Raw genomic sequence first — 21,645 nt, forward strand, 5'->3', positions numbered from 1 at the left:
CAAATTTCTTGGTAAATTTTTCCTGATTAAAATAATTCCTCTCTACTGAAATTGTGAAGTATGATTAGGCACTCTCATAGCAATGGTGATTATTGAATCATAGTCCAACTTTCTTTTTTCAGTTGAAAGTGAGGCAAAGGCAAAAACCAAAGTTCGCTTTGAGGAAATCTTCAGACGTCATGCTGGCCTAACAGACAACAAGAAATCAAAGAAAAAGAAGTTCCACTCTCAAGAGAATATTGTGGTAAGTTTGAACACAGCCATGCTTTGTTTGGTTGCCTTTCTTAGTGGAAAAAGACCACGAAAATGTATTGTAGAAAGGAGATATAAACTTTTTTTTTAAATATAAAGGGTATTTCTGCCTGTATCTTTTCGTTTTGATGTGGCTTTTATTTATTGTTTATGTACCATAAATTGATCCTTGTAATTCAGAGGCACTCCAAAATTATTTGGAGTGTAACATTGGTAAAGAGTAAGTGGTGTACACAGGTACGGACTCATTTAAAGTATGTCAATACTTTTTTTCCATTCCATTTTTTCAGAAAAGATTTAAGATTTTCATATTCAGTATTGACTTCAGTGGGAGTTTGAATGATGGACTTGTAGGATCATGGCCATAACATTATTTGGTCTTGAGAGTAATAATACATCTGTGAGTTGAGAATCAATGAGAGTTTAGATAATCAGCAACTTTATTACATTCCCTAAAGTTACTGGTATAAGTATTTAGAAACAATATCAAATAACATTTGAAATAGACTATTTTCATTTTGTTCTCTGTAATCAGCATATTTCTACATGTGCTGAACTTTCGTTACATGTATCATTGCAGTCCACCTGTTTTTAAGATATTTGCCTTAGCTTGTGACTTGAAGGTTAGGAATGCTTCTATCAACCTGTCTTTATGGTTAGATGACATCTTCATTTGTGGTGTATCTTCCATTAAAAGAGCCTGTGAGATTTCTGTAAGTTATGGTTCATATTGTAACTTTTTTTCTAAGCAGAAAAATAAATGTTTGTGTCCTATATATCCCAATTATTGACTTTTAATGTTTGGAATTTCAAAAGAAAGAAAATTGATTAAAAGGCAAATGTTCCTTTTTTATTTTTTTTCCCTGTTAGACTTTATGCTGTCAATCTTTTTTCTTACAATTGCATCCATACCACATGTTGGAAGTGAATGTTCATTCTTTTATAACTTAGTTAAGACAAAGAAATGATATTTTCTTGAATACCAAAATTGCACATGTATTTATTATGTAACTATTCTGAATATACTTTTATATAAAACTTATTGTCATACAGAAAAGTTGTCATACAGAATGCAACTATCTATTTACTCTCATAAATATTTTAAGCTTACTTTGGTTTTAAAACTGGTCTTTAATCCTGAAGATTCTCACGTAAAACACTACTATTTTGGAGTTGGCTAGAAACACTTGCAGTATAGTCATGGTGAGCTGAAGCAAAAGCTAATGGTACAGAAGCAAATTAAGAAGCATTTTTAGTATCAGTGTGAAAGTCGAACTTTATGGTTTTGTTGAAGCTGTAAACTTAAACCTGTCGAAGTACTGAAGAACTTGAAGAACATGTATTGAAATACTGCAAAGACCATTTTGAGTATTTCCTTAATGTGTGGCAAAGATGTAAGAGCTCAGGTTGATATTTTCCATGCTGGTTGCATTCTCGTAGAAATTTCTGTAAAAGCTTCAGCTTTCTTTTCTTAGTAAGAAATGTGTGTGGGAGAAGAGGAGATGGAGGGGGTTGTTTGGTTCTGTTGCAGTTTTGTTCACTTCATATAACTTAACTGTGTAGTGTTTTGTGTGTCTTGAAATAACATGGAATTTGTCAGCAACAGTTGTCTTTGTGTCACATAATTGCCATAAATGGTTTCCCAGGTTTGATCAGAAACAGGTCATGGCTGAGAGTGTGTTTCCAATGGAAATGTTCCAGGCTGTTGCTTTTGTCCTTACTGAACCTTGCTTTTCTTGAAGTTATAAAACCTTTCCTGTCATAGGCCACTGTTTCCTTGAAACCTGAGTTTGGAACTGCAGGAGGCTGCTGTGATCTTAAATGTCAGAAGTGAGGGTAAAGAGACCTCTTGTCTGCTGTGCTCTGTGTGCCCATTGTCTGGAGAGAAAAGAAGCAGAATGACTGGAAGGGGAAAGGCCATGACAGTAGGGTAGGATGAGTTCCAAGCCACAACTGATCGAAATGAAGGGCAAGTAATGGAGATAGAGATGTCAGCTATGGCCAGTGAAAGGCCTGCTTTGTCATTCAGCTTTTGCTGCTGAACTGTTTCTTCTAACTCAGTTCAAGTGTGTTACATACAGGTAATTGCTTTTAGTTCTTTCCTCCTTCATTTCAGATGGAGGGTCTGTACCAGTATCCATGTCTCTGCCTACGACCTAATCTGATGCAAATAATGTTTTAATTATTATATTTAATTAAATGGTATGTGTAGAAAATGTGGCCTGAATTAAGATCACACAGTGTGTCTGAAAAATTTGTTTCAGCTACAAATCCTGCAACAGCTTTGTGTTGCTTGCAGTATCTTTTAATGTTCCTGGAATTTGCGGCAGTTTGTGATTGTGTTTTCCTTGATTATGAGGATATTCTGTTTTTTGTTTGTGTTTTTTTCTTTTTTTCTGAAGGATAAATTTCCTATAATCAAGTGACTGTGTACTGTATTTTTGTGGACAAATGTTTTTGTTTGTAGACATAATAAATAACAGGTTCTAGTAAATATTTCAAGCAGGATTTTGCAAAAACTAGGTTTGTTTTAGGAAATGACTCTTGCATGCCAAAGTTATTTTAGAAACTCTCAAACAGGTCAGATATGAGTTTTTGTTATTGTTTGTTTGGGGTTTCTCAAAGAATTCCACTTTATGTGCTTGTGGTTTAACACCAATAGGTAGCCAGTCACCACACAGATGCTCTCTCACTCCCACTCCTCAACAGGATGGGGAGAAAAATACAATAGGGGAAAAAAAAAAGCTTATGGGTTCAGATGAGGACAAGGAGATAATTCATGAATTACTGTCACGGACAAAACACTCAGCTTGTGAGATTAATGTAATTTATTGGCAACTGATAACAGACTAGAGCGGTGAGAAGCAAAAGCAAACTACAAACAACTTCCACCCTCTTCTACTTCCCACCCACCAAGATGCACAGGGAAATGGGGGCTCCCTAACGCTTCGTCTCCACCTCTCCTTCATGGTCCCTCCCTGCCCCTGCTCCACGCGGGGTCCCTCCCACAGGATGCCGTCCTTCCCAAACTAAGCCTGCGGGGGCTGCCCACAGGCAGCAGCTCTCCAAGAACTGCTCCCACACGGCTCCGTACCACGGGGTCCATCCGTCAGGATCAAACTGCTCCAACATGGGTCCCCCATGGGCAGCAGCTCCTGCCAGGTCACCTGCTCCTGTGTGGTCCCCTCTCCATGGGCTGCAGCTCCATCCTGGTGTCTGTTCTAGTGGGGATCCTCTCAGGAGGCCACAGCCTCCAGGTCAGGTCCACCCGCTCCACTGGGGGCTCCTCCACGGGCTGCAGCGTGGAGATCTGCTCCGTGTGGGACCCATGGGCTGCAGGGGGACAGCCTGCTCCACCAGGGGCCTCTCCACAGGCCGCAGGGGAACTGCTGCTGCCTGCCTGGAGCACCTCCTGCACTGACCTTCGGGTCTGCAGGTAGGGCTGTTTCTCCCACATTTTCTCACTCCTCTCTCCGAGCTGCTGTTGTGCAGCAGTTTTTTCCCTTCCTTAAATCTGCTCTTGCAGAGGCCCACTCAGCATTGCTCCCTGGCTCGGCTCTGGCCAGCGGTAGGTCCCCTTTGGAGCCAGCTGGAACTGGCCCTTACCTGACATGGGGCAGCTGCTGGGCTCTGCTCACAGAGGCTGCCTGTGCAGAGCCCCCCCCCATCCCCCTACAGAGCCCTCCTGCTACCAAAACCTTGCCATGTAAGCCCAGTACAGGGCTTAACGCATTAATGATCAAAAATTAGCATAACCTTAGTTATGGTCACTGATGTGTCTTAACAACTGTTGGTGTGTTTTAACCTAGATTCCACATGCTCTGCAGTTAAAGCCTATCAGAAGAGGAGGTGGATAATCTATTAGCATTACTTTATTTTTTTCAGTTTTTGCAGAGCTCATTGCTTTAAATACTATTTTCTTTCCCTTACTTTCTCTTTTTCAAGTTATTTATGTGTTCTTCCAGATAAATCATTGACTTATGAATAAAAAGGATGTTAGTGGTCTATTTAAGCAAAAAAAGGTGACGGTACAAGACAGGCCTTTTCATGATTTCATGTTGAGATAATTTAAACTATTTTTAGACGTGGGGAGCTAAAAATAAAGACACCTACTGAAAAGTTACGTGGATGGGTTTTGATTTTTCTGATATATTTGATAAGTATGCTTAAATTAGGTTCTAGATACTTATTCATTTCACAGAATCAGGGAATGGTTGAGGTTAGAAGGGACCTCTGAAGATCATCTAGTCCAACCCCCCTGCAGAGCAGGATCACCGTGCCTCCTGGGCACATTGCCCAGGATCGCACTCAGGCGGGTTTTGAATATCTCCAAAGAAGGAGACTCCACAACCTCTCTGGGCAACCTGTTCCCCTGCTCTGTCACTGCCACAGTAATGAAATGTTTCCCCATCCTCAGCTGGAACTTCCCATGTTTCGGTTTGGGCCCGTTGTCTTTTTATATTTTATTAGGATAGTGTTGTTTAATATGTAGAGTGAGTAATTCTAGTTAGTGCGTTTTACAACTTTCTAGTTTCAGACTTCAGCTGTTAAACTTTTTTTTTTGTAGCACTGCTTTTATTTGATGATTTTCCTATACAAATAATAAACTTCTGTGATTTTTCCCTCCTCCTGTGTTTTTACTCATGTAATTCCAACTTTTTCTTTCTTCTGCCTATTCGTTTGTCAATGGGTATAATACTTTCCTTGCTCTCCATGCTCTCTCTTTGAATGTCAGATGTGAGTAAAACAAGATAGTGATGAAGGTTTGCAGGCTCACGTAATTCTGGCCATACAGTGTGGAGGCAGTTGACTTGCATAATGAGTATACTCTTCCTAGTCATTGAATATTATTATACCCACAGGCTAGCGTTTTAAAGTCATGATCCTCCAAAATGTGATTGCCACTGCAACTTCACTCTCTGTCCATGTCAAGTATTTTCTTCTCTTCTTGTAAGTTTATACATTTTGGTGATCATACATTCTTTTACACATACTGTCCCTTCCTAAAAATGTTTGAGACAAATGTGATTTTGTAACTGAGAGAAGAATCCTAGCTAGAAGTGGAAGCTGGCCATGTTTGTTGAGGGAGGAAGGTCTCAGCAAAGAAAAGATTGTATGCATTCTGTGTATGTAAGCACATTCTTTGTGTTTTAAAGTCCTTTCGTAATGTTTCGTATGGAAACTCCAGAGTTTTATTTAAGAAGATAGAGTAAATGAACCACGGTGACTTTATAGAAGCTCTATCGAGGAACAGCAATCTGTGTGTCAAGCTTCTTACAGAACTGGGCATAAGTTACTTGCTGTGTTGTTTGTAGTTATGCTGGTTAGTAAATCAGGAAAAGACACCTGAAGGAGGAAGGAAAGTTTACTACATGTTCTCTAAAAAACACTAAAAGTGGTCAGAAGGAGTACAAAGACAAATGTATTAACTGAGATTAATCTCTGCTAGTTTTACTAGGCTGGTCTTTAGATTAATTATTTGTCATTTAACTAAGACTAATATGGATTTTTTATCTTTATATATACTCTTGGAATAAGTTTTTGGAATCAGTTTTTCAGTTTTAACACTTTCTAATATAATTTCATTATCAAAAAGTTTGTCTCTAGCTTGGATTTTAAATGTTCTTAAACGTTTAAACAAATGTTTTCATGCTACGTGTTTTCTTTAAGGGTTTCATAGTGTAAAGCATTCACGTATACTTATGGAGTGGACTTGCGGATTTCTTTTTTCCTGGATATACATAAGAGTCATTTAAAAACATAGTGAAAATAAACTGAAGGTGAAGTGTCCAAACATAATTTTCTGTTTGTTTGCTTTGTTTTCAGTGCAAATTATCTGTTGTCTTTCAATTTGTCACTTGTTAATTTTAAGTAAGAAAACTTAGATCCTTGATTTCATTTTGCTTTTTTCTTTGTGTAATTTTGCTTAAAAAATAACAAAGTAGCATGTTCATCCTTAGAATGTGATTTTTATTACAAGTATGTTTTATATTCTTTTCCTTTATAGCTTGACACCTTTAGAACTAATATTGATCTAACTAAAGAAAGTGGGAATGATGAAGCAATTATACACAACACATATAAACCTGAAGAAGAGAGTCCCCGATTTACAAAAAATAAACTCAGAGAGAAAGCATCAATTGCAGAGAAGATAAATAATGATATTGTTAGTGGAGAGGCAAACAAGGAACCAAAGTCTAACAAGAAGAAAAAGAAATCACTGTTACAAGAACAATTTAATGAGGAGGAAAATTTATATGAAGCTAAACTGGAGAGTTTTGAAAAAAAGATAAATGATTTTCCAAAGAAAAAAACAAAAAGTAAATCACAAACAGATGTACCTCATCAACAAGGTGATAGAAAGATTAAAAATTCCTTGACTGAAGTGAGAAATGTAACTGAATTAGAAGAGGAAGAAGAACTAATTCAAGCCTATCAGCTGCATGTGGCTGAGGAAGAGGTAAATGCAATTAAAAAGAAAATAAGAATGAAACTTAAAGAACAGATGTCTGAATTTACTTCCACTGTTCAAAGCCACGAAGTTGCACTGAATGATGAAGTGGGCAAAAAGAAGAAAAAGAAGAAAGAAATCACAGTATTTTGTGAAGCTGAAACAAGGTACTGTGATAAACTACCTTACAACAATATGAAAACCTTTGCTGAAAGTTCATACACACGTAGTATAGTTTGTCAGAGAGCTTTTACCTGTACATTTTTTTCTAAGTGATGAACAAATGGATAATTCTGTTACGGAAATAATTACTAAATAGTGTTTCATAATGCTGAGATTAATATTAAATTTACAGATTTTGTATAACTTTTTAAAAAATACCATTTGATGTCTGTTTTATGTGGAACCCACTCCTAACCATTTAGTATGTTCTTTTGGTAATGAGTGATGGCCCTAATCCAGCAAAAAAACTATATACATAGCTTTATTCAAATGAATGGTTCTGCACACACACAGGAAAGTGTTTGGAATGGAAAAAGGAAAGAGACGAATTCCGGGGAGCCCGGGGTGGGGGGAGGGGGGCGAGAATGTTGTATTTTCAAGATCCACAGATGATAAGTTAGAGAACTGAAGATGAAGTTTCAGGTGGATTAATGATGTTAACAAACAGTTGTATTCATATTTGCAATAGATTGCAATTGCTGACAGTAATCCGTAACGTTTCAGTGCAATGTCCCTTTCTGAGCTACAGCATCACCCAGCAGAAGATAGCAATGAAAATCATTCATTGGAAAGGCAATTTGTATCAGGAGGACAGAACCTGGAGGAAAGCATGGAAAAACAGAAACCAAAAGCAAAGAAGGTTAAAAAGAAAACCAAAAAAGGTATGCCAGCAAAATGTTAGAATGGTGTGCTGCTTTATCTAAGCCTCTGTTTTGTTTGTTTTTTAAAGTATTTTGCCTGTAGTACTAATGAAAGTGACTGAGACTGATGTTGAAGTTATTGAAGTTTATTTAGTTACTTGTATTTTTGTGCTTCCAATTCTAATACTTTTTTTTTAAAGGAAGTTAATTTGATGTATCTATCCAAAATCTTGAGAATTCTTTTACTGGAGATAACTTTAGAATTGTGAAGTAGTTAACAAGTGTCTTTTAAGAATAATATTTTATATATCTACCAACTTTACAGTTCATTACTTAGGTGCATATTCTAATTGCCTTTTTGTTATTTCATCACTTCTTATTTGCATTGTAAAGGCTGTATCACCACTGTTTTAATGTGGTGCTCTATTTAAACATAAGAAATACTTTTTCACACAACATATACTAGAGAGTTGGAGAACTCATTTCTTCAGATGTTGCAGAGACCAAAATAAGTGATTTTTTTTTAAAAGGGACGTTGCACAAATTCACGAGGAATAGGTCTTTTGATAACTATTAAGGGTGGCAGTCTTACTTTAACTTCTAAATCAGGATGTTCTTTAGCCAATGTTTGATAGATTCAGGCTTTTTTTTTTCTCTTTACAAAAAAGCTGTAGGCTGAGCAGGATACTGAACTGCATGAATTTTAAGTCCTTGTGGCAAAGAACTTCTGTCAATTAAGAGAAAGACCTCTGCCTTTAAATAAAAATGTTTGTTAATAGGAATAGATTGTATGAATTTATATATACTATGCATTCAGTCATTCAAATTTTATGATTTTATTTAACCTATTACAAAAAGAACATATGAAATACTATTACTTTACCATTTATTGCTAAAGGAATGCAGTGTTTTTGTTCCTTTAAACTGCCACTAGCAGAACATAGTAACTTCTGGTTGTTGTTGTTGTTTTATTACTATTTCTAGAAGATAACACAGGAGTTACTGCAGAAAATGATGAGGAAATGAAGGATTCAGAAGTTTCAGTTCAGTCTAAATTTGGTTTTGATGATGATCTTGTATTGGGAGTTTATATCCATCGATCTGATCGACTTAAAACTGATCTCCTGGTATCTCATCCTATGGTTAAAATCCACGTTGTTGATGAAAGAAGTGGCTTATATGTCAAGAAGGATCATAGGTGAATTTTTTTAATAAACTATCTGTTGTCTGTGATAAATGCTTTTTTTTTTTAATCCCTAGAAAATGTAATATGGAAGTAACCACAGAATGGCTTGGATTGGAAGGGACCTTAAAGATCATGTAGTTCCAACCCCGCTGCCAGAGGCAGGGATGCCACCCACTAGATCAAGTTGCCCAGGGCCTCATCCAACCTGATCTTGAACGCCTCCAGAGATAGGGCATCCACAACCTCTCTGAGTAATCTGTTCCAGTGCCTCACCTCCCTCGGAGTGAAGAATTTCCTCCTAACCTCTAATCTAAATCTCCCCTCCTTTAGTTTAAAACTATTCTCCCTCCTCCTGTCATTATCTGATTGAGTAAAGAGTCTCTCCCCATCTTTTTATAAGTCCTCTTTAAATACTGAAAAGCCACAATGAGGACAGCCCACAGCCTGCAAGGTCATTTGTTCGCTTCTACATCTCAGATAATGCAGATATACATACTGTAAATTTGGGTGGTATTCCTTTCTTTTTGAGTTTTAAACACTCTGCACTACTACTAATGCTGTCAATGTTCATGCATTTACAGCATGGTTTATTCTATATTCTTTCCAGAGAGAAAATTTCTCAAATCTCAAAAATATGTAGAAGCCAAGATTAGAATAAGTAAGCAAAATTCTTGTAGCATAAGTAGCACTTGGCTTTTCATTTTCATAAAAGGACTTGTAAAATCCTGAAATGAAGTTTAGTTCTTTGTATTTCTAATCACTTCAGTTGCCTCTTTCTACTGTCATTATTGATACGTATCCCAAAAAACAGATTTCAACCCTGCTTATGCATAGTGATCCTGAAAGAGTCTATGGAATAAAGTTGGTCATAGTAATTTGATTGCTAGGGTTTTGCAATTCAGCCTGTTGCATTTCTACATACGTTGTCAATTGCCTTAAGCTTTGTGTGGCTTTAGATTTTTATTTTTCTTTTAAAATCAAATAAATGGTATCTTGTATTTGCTTTCACTAACTTAAATTACTGTTTCATTTGAGATTCCTTTTTTTAAGGCATTATAACAATTATAACTGTTTGGAAATTTTCAAACAGCGAGAGGAAAGTTTCATCTTACTATGAAGAAGAACAAATAGAGCATGTTCTTCCTATTATGACACAACCATATGACTTCAGACGGTTTAAATCAACAGTTCCAGAATGGGAGGAGCAAGTAATATTTAATGAGCGCTTTAGTTACTTTATTCAAAATACTGAAGAAAGCCCTCGGGTAATTCTGTTTTTTGAGGTAAGATTAAATATTTAAAATTTTTGCTTGTTATGATTTTGTGTTACATTTGTGTTTCTTCAACGGTATAAATTTCTCTTATTCAGATGTCTTATTTCAGTTATATTGAATTAATAGCAAAGCTTTAAGATACAGCATTAAGTGGAGATATCAAAAAGCAGTATTGGTGATTGCTAATGTTATTTATAAGCTAAAAAACATGTTCTGGAAGCAGCAAGGGGAAGAAAGCTTTCTTATGAACTCATGAAACTTATGAACTTGAAAAGATTTATAAGATTGTTCTAGATCAGGAGGGGTGGCACCACATAAAGAGGATATCAATTTCTTTCCCACATTCTTGAAATATGAAACAAAGTTTAAGCATGAGAAACTCAAAGATGGAGTCTGTCTGCTTGTAGCAACACCTTTTCTCTTGTACCAATGAACAAGCTGTTGCCTTGTTTTCCATTAATTTTTTTAGATATCTGCTTCTCTCTCATTCTTCATAAAGTAATTGTTAGTTCAGCCCCCAATCTGGTTGTATTTATAGGAAAAAAAATTGTGGAGTATATATTCAACATAATTTTCAGCTCAAGTATTACAGTATTTATAAGAATGTATATATATGAGATTCTGCAGTATTAAATAGAAAACAAAAAGCTAATGCAATAAATACTTTTTCATTTTAAAAAATATTTCATATACATTGTATATACAATATTCCCGTATGTTTCTTTGTGTTCTGTGATGCTCATAAATGAACACATTTATAGAATTAAGAGTCCCTGGTTACGTAGGACAAAAGTAATTACAGCTGAGTGTAAAGATTCTTCATCGGAATCACATTAACAATGGAGAGCCAAAGTATGACTACACTGAAAGCCTACTGTTTGATTTCAGTGTAGGTTTTGAAGTAAAAATTTCAAGATAGAATGATATACTGGAAGAATTACAGGAGTTGCTAAATACAAGAAGATTCTGGTCTGATAAGAAAAATGAAGAATCTTGTGGGCATAACTGATGAAGTTAGGAAAGGACCTAACCATTTTTGACCAACCATTTCCAGCTAGATTAATTTACAGCTGGTTCTGGCTGTAGGATTTATTATCTATATGTATGATTTGTGAACTATATAGGATTTACGAAAATTACACATGAACTTTTTTTATTTTCTAATGAGACAGAAAGGAAGAAAATTTTTTTTTAAGATCAGATTTATGTTCTTTTTTAAAATACGTCGTATATAGTTATGAGGCAAATGCAAAAGGTTCTGTTACCTCTAATGGTGTACTTGTGTGGAAGAAGTACTGTTTTTGTACTTGCCTAAAATTGAAATCTCTTTAATTTAATGAATCACCTCTAGCATATTTTCAGCAGTATTTTCTATTAATACTAAGTATATATTCATTAGAAGTACACTTATATTCCTTGTTAATGCTTGCAGATCCTTGATTTTCTAAGTATGGATGAAGTGAGAGCCAACTCTGATACACAAACTCAGGAATGTGGTTTCCGAAAAATCTGTTGGGCATTTCTAAAGGTATCGTAAATATTTCAAGTAAGAAGCAAAAATTATAAACATTTTTTATTAAGTTATCTAAAAGAAACTAGCTTTTTATGAAGTGGTGAAACATTTCTGAATATTTCCAGACAACAGAGATGAAAAACAAATCTTTTCTCGCCTGTCTGTTCCCTCCTTTCCCTCTCCTTTCCCCCACATAAAATCTGTAGGAATATATTTATCAGTGAAAACTTTATTTTTTTTTCAAAAAAGTATAGGATGTGTAAGAATTTTGCTTATTTGTCAAGAGTAGATTTATTTTTTTTAAATTTTCATGAGATTGTCTTTGCAAAGGAAAGAACCAATCTGCTGATTTATGTACCTCGGCTGTGCTGTATTTTAATGGCATTTTTAGTTTTCTGGTCTTTGGAAAGACTCCCTAGCCTGATAATAAAACGTCTGTCATTTTTAGATGCAAAGCCTGAAATGAGATATAGGTAGTTTAGCCCACATGTCATGTACCTTTTTCTCCTTTTTAGAGAGACTTTAGTGTGCCAAATGGGACTTCAGAGAGCTAACAAGGTATTATGTGCTCTAACTTGCCTGAGGATTGTACATTTTGACATACCCCTTTGGATGGTAGATCTTGACAGTCATTGAGCAGTCCATAGCATCAGACATACAGGAGAGGATAAATGGACTGCAAGCTTAGGGGAAAGCACAGGGACCTCCAGGTCATTCTGTACTGATTCTCTTCTCGACACTTCCCAACGTGAACCTGCAGAAATCAGGGGTGTGGTATTCCCTGTCTGGGTGTATGTCTGGGCATTCAACACAGCCTACTTCTGAGCAAATGGAAGGATGAATTTCAAGCTAATAAATACAAATAAAATTACAACCTGTTCTTATTACTTATTCTTTATTACATCTGTCCTTTCATCTATCAGTCAGAGTAGAAGCGTCTGGATAAACAGTGGTCAGTGTTAATGGCAGTAGGTACACAAAAAGGAAAACACAAGCATTAATTTCTGATTTGTTCTAACAGCATGTATTGATTTTTAATCAGTAATAGGAATTCATTTTTCTAACTCTATTTAGATCAATAAAGAGAACTCTCAGAAACTGGAAGAGTTAATGCTTTCATGTATCTTCTGCTCTGAGTCAAATGAGACAGAATGGGAAGAAAGTCTGCTCTGAGTCAAAGCCTTACCTATGCCCTTTGCTGTAGCATTCAAACTTACGTGGGTGAGGAGGCAGGAAGAGGCTTTTCGTGGATTTACAGTCATTTGAGATTTGGGTGATTCCAGCAAGTGGTATTTAAAAAAAAAAAAGTCAGTGGGACTGCAGAGGGCATCCCACCTACTGGATGTTGTCACTGTGCACATGAAGTATATTTAAGAACTAGACTGCCATCTAAGCTTTAATCTTAGTGATTTGATGAAGGGGATATTTAATACATGCTTATTTCATTACAGCTTTTAGGAATAAACTTCCCCGATGGGAAGTGGATTTTAGAGTTTATCCTGTAGTTGTTTACAATATTAGAAATACTCTAAGACTTCTATTAATTTTATGTTAATGTAATGCTTCTTCTCTTTTTAACTGCTCTCCCAGCTTGTTGGTGCAAATGGAATTCTAAATATTGGTGGAAAACTCCGTCTGCAATTGTATTACCCACCTCCAAAGACCAGGTCACATTCAAATGTTGTTGAGGTTTATGACTGGTGGGCAAGCTGTCCTAGAAATCGTTACCCATCAACTTTATATGTAACCATAAGAGGCATAAAGCTTCCAGATCACGTGAGTTAAATTAAATATATTTACAGATACACAGACTTTTCTGTAGGAGTTAGTAACTAACTGGAGTGTATGTATGATGCATCTGTAAGCATGCATATAAAAGCTGTACTTATATGTAGGATATAAAATGGTTAGTATGTAACTAGTCATAGTAAGAACTTTGCATCTTAAGATTCATGTTCCAAACTCAGAACTTCACAGCTATCTTTAAAAAAAAAAAATAGACATTCTCTCCCATGTGCAACTTTGCATATTCTGCCATTGACAGTCAGAAAACTTTCAGGGCATGTTCTGGAAAACAGGTATTCCTTCTCATTAGGAGAAACACTATTTTAAGTCACGGGGCTTATGCAGGTGTGTAAATTCTGTAAGTGAGAGGGACAGTGAGTGACTTAACTCTGAATTGCTTTAAATTTTTGCTATTCGATTTTCATGTATGAGGTTTCTTCCAGTCTCTTCATTTTTCAGATGTAAAAATGTAATGCATTTAAAGTTAAGTACTTTTTTAATCTTTTCAGATATCACACTGTTCATTTTAAAACATTTTTCCTGATAATTAATTTGTTTGCCTTAAGGTTGCTCCTTCTTTCCGTTCTATGGTAGCTGTTCAGCAGGAACAAAGTAGTGCAACACTGTGTGAGCTCCAGAGAGAGGGATCTAAAAAATCATGTGAAATCACTTCTCCAGAGGAGAAAAAGGAGCAACTTAAATGGACAAGATTGCCTGGACAGGTGAAGTATTTTTTTTTTTTTTTTTTTGCTTTTTGAAGAAAAATAGTTTAAAATTCTACTGCCTTTTAATAGCTTTATTTTTATGATGTGTTATGAAGCAAGTCATTCATTGAAACATTAAAACAATAACAAGAAAACTACTAAACAAAATACAAAACACAAGGAAACTTTAGAAATAGTGAATAGAATAGTGGAGGCATAACATCTAACCAAATATGGTTGATCTAATCATTTTTTCCCAGAACAGTCAGGTGTTTTTAATCTCCAGAATTCTCAAGGATCTGAAAGAGTAGGGCTCTTCAGGTAGTGGAAGTAAGACAGTTTCTAGATTTCAGCTCAGTTGTACAAGTCCTTTCAAAGAGAACACTTACATATACCTGAACTTCATTTTATTTCCCAGTAATGTTTGCTAATTATAATAGTAGAGAACAGTCAAGTCTGTTTTACAATGCAAATTTTCTTACTACAAATAGCAGGATACATAAAATGCATATTTATGTTAGTTAATTGCAGAAAATTGCAGTTCTGCAAATGAGTGTGTATTCAAAACCAAGTGAAATATAATCCTAAGAATATTTGCTTGACATCCAAAAACAAACAAACAAGGCAGCTCTTTGATTCTTAGACTAGTCCATACACATAATGAAGAACCCTTATTAGCAGTGATCATCTCTTTTATGTCGTGGTGTCTTGTGAAAGAATTTCAGTAAGATTATCATGATGCATGTCCTTGCTCCAAAGAATATTAAAACAGATATTTCTTTTAAAAGAGATAATAATCACTCCAAATTATTATTTCCTTTATATACATAAAAATGACTCTTATCTTTAAAGCTAAATTACCTTTTAAAGAACCACAATATATTTGTATGTCTCCAGAGATATAGATTGATAGGCGATGTTATTTTTAAAAATCCTCCATGTAATTATGAATTACTTATGAAATAAATTGTACGTGAATTGCAGCTTCGTGAACTCTAAGAAGTTTGTTCTAAGCTGAAATTTATAGATTCAACATTGTAATGATTTATTTTAGAGAGGTTAAAAAGCATTAAAACATGTTTAGTTTCTAAAAAATGTGTTTACCTTTATTCTTGAGTGAAGAGTGGATACATAATTATTTAATAACCAGATCTATTTGTATGTTTTAAATGCATAGGAATCTGTTCATACACATTTGTCACTCTTAAAAATAAAGTTTAGATTAAATATTCGTATAACTACTCTGGATATTTTAATTTCTCTTAAATTTTTAATTTAGTTCTGGGGAAAAAGCCCATGGATAAAACAGAGGAAATATTTTGAGAGAAAGAGATGCTATACTACCTGTATAATTTTTTGAAATATTTCATCTCCAGTTAGACTCTGAAAAAATAAAAATAAAAAATGGAAAATTGAAATACAGATGAGGAATAATGAAGGTGATTTGGTAGACCAAACTTCTGAGTTCCTGTAGTTACTCTTATGAGTTCATGTCATTAAGTTAGTAGAAGTTGTGCTTAGACTCCTTAAACAAGTTTGACTTACTAATTTCATAGCTTATATTACTGAGGATAGTCATGATTAAGCATATTTTAAACTGAAGGAAATGTTAATTTTAGATTTTCTTGGGTTTTAAGGACTTTTTATTTGTCTGTTATAATGTGCAGAAATGAACATACAAAGTAAATGCGATCTCGGTTATGCTGCAGAACTGTGCCTCTTTATAAGGTTGAATTTTTCTTTTAAATTCACTTTGGATATTAATAGCTTTTGAAGACTTGTGCATGACAGAGTTGAGAATGTTTTTTTTTTTTTTTTAAGCATTGATTAGTTGATATTTATAACTCTGTAATCCCAATTCTTGCCTGAAAAGCTAGGCTTGTCGCATACCAAACAAACATCTGTTTTCACTGAGAGGTGGAGATATGGGTTGTTTCTGTATTCGTTTCTCACATGATGGGAAAACCCTGGCAGCAGCATGTGCTGGAAGGAATGGATACCCTATTGCTTGTAAGTTAATTTTTTTTCCCTATAATCGAATTAGTTTGGCATTAAAGGAAAAAGTGCATATTTAATTTTTTAAGAGGTTTTGTTTTATAGTGTATCTTGTAAATTTTCTGTGCATTAAAGACTTGAGGAAATGATCTGTCTGAGTTAATAGGGCTGGAACTGGCTTTTCATACATGGTAATATATATACAAGTCAATGACGTGAAATAACAGTATTTCTGCATAGAATCCTAATGGAAGTACTAAATCAGTTTACATAAAGAACATGTTTTCTGATAATAAGGTTTTAAGTGAAATAACTTTTTGAACCCTCACCCCCCACTTTTTTTTCCTCTAATCTATCGTCACGTCTGGAAAACTGTCATCTCCAGACTGGAGGCTGCTGTCTTCCATAGTCCAGTTCAGATGGAACTACAAATATTCCTTATTACTCAGATTTAGGGCTGCTTGTTCACAAGCATCAACTGCATAGTACTTTTCTGCATAAGAATTTTTAGATTTACAGAGAGTAGTATTTTAAGTGTACAAAGTAAATGTTTAAATGCAAGGAACTGTAAGTCTAGATTCCTTTATTGTACATCTGCAGAAAAATGATCTCTATCTTAATATTTATCTAACATTGGTCATCTGCAGCCACAGTTTCAGAAATTAAAAAAGAAATAATAATCCTAATGTGGTTCTAATAATTTAAACCTTGTGGGCCCAACTTCTTAAGCATTAAGGCATTTGTGGCATCCATGAACCACTAGATGGAAGTATATGCTTGCTGTCCATGTATACCTAGCAACTATTTGATACTGTTTTCTGAAAATGAAAAGGTAAAGAGCATGAATTGACTTATGCTAGCAAAAACTCAGCATGAGACTAGACTAAACTTTGCACTAGTAATTGTGTATAATGGATTGTAAACACTTACAAAAATTTTATTTTCCTATTTGAACTTCCATTAGTGTATGAAATTCCTTCTGGACAATTCCTGAGAGAATTTTATGGTCACCTTAACATTGTGTATGATCTTTGTTGGTCAAAGGACAATCAATACCTTCTTACTGCATCCTCTGATGGTACTGTCAGGTACGTGTGATAGAAATGTTCTGGCAGACAGCTTCAGAAGTGTGAGAGAGAGTGGTGCAATTTTGTGTATATAAATTTGAGAGCAAAGCTTTTGCAAAAAAAAAATGTAGTATCTAAATGTACAGCAGGAAAAAAAGGCGTATTTCAAGAAATCACTGAGACAATTGGAGTACTCTATCCTTAGAGAATTGTCATATTCTGAATGCAGTATTAAGGTTAAAAATTTGAACTTGAGGCAGGAAATTTATAGTTGCCATGTTGCACGTATATAAGCTTTTGAGTTTCTGGAGATATAGTTAAATACTTCACCTTTAATTACTGTAATTATAATTCGATATTATTTGAGTCTGAAGATGAAAACGTTTTCCTCAACAATTAAAAAATGTGCTTCAATGCAGTGTTAACTGTTAAAATGTTAAAATCATGATCTGTTTGAGGTTTCAAAGCAAAACTCTCAAAACTACAGAAAGAACTTGAAAATATGGCTATGACACTGCAGAATTTTACTACAAGCAACTTCATAGGTTTTTATAGACTTTTTTTGTTTTTAAGCTCTTCAGATTCCTATCTGTTGTTTCTGTTGTGCAACTCAGTAATGCTACAGGGAGTTGCATAATTAAAATGCCAGAAGAATTGTTAAACGATGCATTGTATATGTGGAGCCTTCTTGCCCCCTCCCCACCCACCCCCTCTCCCCTTTTCTGCGTAGGAATGAAGAGAATATTTTCAGTGCTTGTTCCATGTTTTTCTTTCCTTTTTTTGTTTGGATGCAGATTAAAGAAAAAATTTTGATATTAAAGTAAATATTGATTTCAGTCATTTATATTTAAACAGTCCAGCTGTTCCTCAATTCTTGAATTTGTGGCAGCATGATGAAACCGTAGTAATCTGCCTCCTTTTCTGTGTACTACACATAGTCACTGTATGAGTTATTTCCTGTATTTATTGTCCGTTGCCGTAAGCTCCTTAAAAGTGCCTCAGTTTAGGAAAGGAGTTCTTCTTTTTTGCTTTCATGTTGGGAACATTTGGCCTGAGAAACATGGTAGAATTAAAGGATGAGGACCAAAAGATACCCTGTAATTGTAAAGTCATATCCGTTTATTACCTGGATCATCTCTCAGACTTGAGTTCTAAGGCATCTTAAAGCGAAGTTTGAGAACTTAGGTGAATTCTTCTATATATATTGTTTCATATTGGCATTGCTGCTCCTGAGGATACCCAGGCTTTAGTCCCTCATTATTTCTGAGCAATAAATAAACTTTTCTGTTGTTAGAGTAAAGCCATTCTATAAGATAGGTTTGTGACCTTTGCATGGTAAGTTGCAAGTTAAATGGTATACTCTTAAAGATTGTAATTTTGTAATGGATTTACCTCAGAGTAAGCTTAGAATTCTTCAGCAGTCACCAGAAACAAAACCTGAAAGGACAGCACTCAAACAATTAAATTCTGTGTTGTAACTGTGCTCTCTGAAAATGCTACCCACCTGTATTTTATGGTTAAGGTACTATTCCATTCTTTAACCTCATCTTGGGAGAAGGCTCAATATAGGTGCACGCAAAAAAAAAAAAAATTCCTAAGAAAGATCTGATCTTACAGGTGTGGGTGGTGAAGGATAGGAAATAGAGCCATAGTAAAAACTGAGTTTACATGAAGAAAAGGTCCTAGAGAATCATGATCATCATGGCGTGGTAGGTAACTGTTGTTTTAAAATTTTCTGGAGTTCTAGTTATATTTAGTGGTCCTGAATGTTCCTTTGTGGTTTTTTTTTGGTGTTTGGTTACCTGCTTGGTTGGTTGGTTTTTTGTTATTCTACTTTTTTTTCCTCATTAATGCTAGAACATCTAAAATAATGTGTTTATAATTACTGAAAGAAAAAGAAACCAAACCATTCCATGCATTGCTTTGTGTATTCAAAAATGTGCAAAATATCCATTAAATGAGTATGTAGTCATGAAATTACCTGGAAGACGGAGTACTTTGTGAGGTATTAAACATACCTTAATTCTTGTGTGAGAAAATGATATTGAAGGATTAAATATAGGTGAAACAAATTAGTAGGATAAACAAATGCTGTTAAGTATTTGCAAGCGTTTGACTTTAGAACCACTAGCACAAAATACGTCAATTATACATGTGTATGTGATTGCTTTATTCAATAGATATCCTTTCCTTTTAGAATGTGGAAAATTGAAACACAGGCTGCATCTGCAGTGAGAGTTTTCCCTCATCCTTCATTTGTTTACACTGCAAAGTACCACCCAGTTGCTGACTCTTTGGTGGTGACAGGATGTTATGACTCTGTGATTAGAATCTGGAATGCAAATGTGAAAGAAATCCATGGGCAACTGCTACAGGAGCTTGATGGTCACAAAAGTTTCATCAACACACTTTGTTTTGATGCAGAAGGTATATACATAGTATTACTTCTTCAAATATTACTCGTTTCAATCGAAGATCAGTTTGAGTGTTACTTGAGCCTCATTTCATAGCAACAATATGAAATGCTATAGTAGAATTATTTTAGCTGTGTTAGCAATTAATATATCAGTATTGTGCATTATTTGGTACTATTTTGGGCAAACACAAAGGGGCGTGTAGTCCCTGTTATAACTGAAGAGTAATCAGAAAAGGTAAGCATAGAAAAGACAAGCAAAGAAATATGTAGTGATCCAGAAATCATGACTGGGAAAATGTTTATAATAGTTTAGTTTGCTTTGTTCCTGTAGCTAGCTATTGTTAGCTAATGTTTTGTATCTATCGCAGTAAAAATTAGCAGAAAATAGAGCACAGAAGCTGCTATTCAGAAGATGCAAATGCATCAGGATGCAGGTGAAAAGCCTAGTAGCTAATGTAGAGAGGTAAGTTTGAAAAAAGTAAGTTGAGATAAAGAAGTGGAAGAATTATGCAGTAACTTAAAAGCGGAAGTAGGTATTTGAAACCAGCTTCTAGAGAACTATCCTAGCACTTCAGAAGATTTCATGATCAGAACAGTAGTGAAGACAGCTCCTCTATATTGTTCAAAGCTGTCAACTAAATACAAAGATAGAGGAAAATAAGGTGGCAGTAATTAGATTGTGAGAATTTTAATGCTACACTGAAGAAGTGGGAAGGTGATGAACTTTTCCACTTTCTCTGCTAATGCTGAGAAGCGAGAGAAGGACAGATTAGTTATAACATTGTGAGGAATGTTAACGGGTAGATTAATAGCTGAAAGTGGGTGTGAGAGATGTACTACTGGATGTTGGGAAGAGTTGAAGATAGATGAATGAATAAGGTACTTGAAAGTGTTTGATTTCTGGTATTAGTGACATCATTAGTAGTTGTGTGTTTCATTTTTGGGGATGATCATGGGAGTACGTACTAAGAAGAGGAAAGATGCATTTTTGTAAAAATAGATAAATAAATTGTGCTTAAGAACAACTATTGGAATTTGTTCAAGGTGTTTCCAGAGAATGTATAGGTAAACAGTAGATGATTATGTAACACTTATTAAGCTATAAATGTTCTTTTTTGATGGCTCCCTGGAATATGAGTAGAAAAAGAATACATTTAATAACATTTTCAGCATCCCTGTGTCTAACTTATTTGCTAAATGCATATTTGTGGTTTCAGCTTTCAGCACGCAAGTTTGAGCAGAATCATAGAATCCTTTAGGTTGGAAAAGGCCTCTGAGATGATCTGGTTCAGCCTTTAACCTAGCACTGCCAAGTCCGCCATTAAACTGTGTCAGTGTATTTGCACTGAGTATATCATAGCAAAAGAGAGGGAAGCATTGGTGTTTGCCTATTCACAAAAAGAATAGAAAAAGTTGTTCGTTGTTCGTAAATCCTCTTTATTTGTTCTTTTGCATGGTATTCTTATATGAAGTCTTTATTTCACAGGGCTCCACATGTTCTCGGGAGATAGTTCAGGGCTGATAATAGTTTGGGATACATCTGTGAAAGGAAGTTCTCAACACCTATTTCAACACTGGAGAATTAATAAGGTATACAGATTTCTTAAAGAAGCATTATAATATTTATGTGAACTGTTCCAAATCTAGTAATTTGATTTGAATTCATTTTTTTAATACATTAACATTTAACTGGAAAGGTGTATTTTCTTTAAACAACTTGTTAACAGTATGAAGCAGCTCATAGAACATGCTATGTTTCATTGACTTAGCACTTCGGAATTACTTTGCATTTTTTATTTTATATGTATAAAACATGAAAATGCTTGAGGTTTAATGATGTTATTAACAGATAGATGCTTATTCATTAAACTTATTCTCTAGAAGCAACAATAAAATAGACCACAGGTTTTACAAATCAGCTTTGTTCATACTTTTGAGATGTAGTGTTCAATCAGCATTTCTGTCATCAAGTGTGTTTCAGAAGTTTAGAGTCATAATATAATCTGTTTTTTTGGTTCTGAAAAGCTGATTGCTTGGGATACAGTGCCTTAATCTAGGAACAGACATTTTCAGTACTTGAATAGAGTGAAGAGAGCATGAAAAGAGTAATGCAAGAGAAAAATGAATAATAAGGTTTAC

At 34.9% G+C, this 21,645-nt stretch overlaps 1 protein-coding gene across 3 annotated transcripts in view; it reads left to right on the plus strand.

Moving 5' to 3' along the window:
• Positions 1-21,645, plus strand: part of AHI1 (Abelson helper integration site 1) — a 99,959-nt gene that overhangs the window by 8,751 nt on the left and 69,563 nt on the right. For all 3 annotated transcript variants that reach the window (XM_080583722.1, XM_080583720.1, XM_080583721.1), the window contains exons 4-15: positions 123-244; positions 6,260-6,870; positions 7,430-7,587; positions 8,551-8,764; positions 9,843-10,035; positions 11,459-11,554; positions 13,130-13,315; positions 13,891-14,046; positions 15,906-16,038; positions 16,988-17,111; positions 19,288-19,517; positions 20,993-21,096. In XM_080583722.1, coding sequence (XP_080439848.1) covers positions 123-244; positions 6,260-6,870; positions 7,430-7,587; positions 8,551-8,764; positions 9,843-10,035; positions 11,459-11,554; positions 13,130-13,315; positions 13,891-14,046; positions 15,906-16,038; positions 16,988-17,111; positions 19,288-19,517; positions 20,993-21,096 — 2,327 coding nt within the window. The remainder of the gene's footprint in view (positions 1-122; positions 245-6,259; positions 6,871-7,429; positions 7,588-8,550; positions 8,765-9,842; positions 10,036-11,458; positions 11,555-13,129; positions 13,316-13,890; positions 14,047-15,905; positions 16,039-16,987; positions 17,112-19,287; positions 19,518-20,992; positions 21,097-21,645) is intronic.

This window comes from Anser brachyrhynchus (assembly GCF_964034855.1).
Source record: "Anser brachyrhynchus genome assembly, chromosome: 3".
Classification (NCBI taxonomy): domain Eukaryota; kingdom Metazoa; phylum Chordata; class Aves; order Anseriformes; family Anatidae; genus Anser; species Anser brachyrhynchus.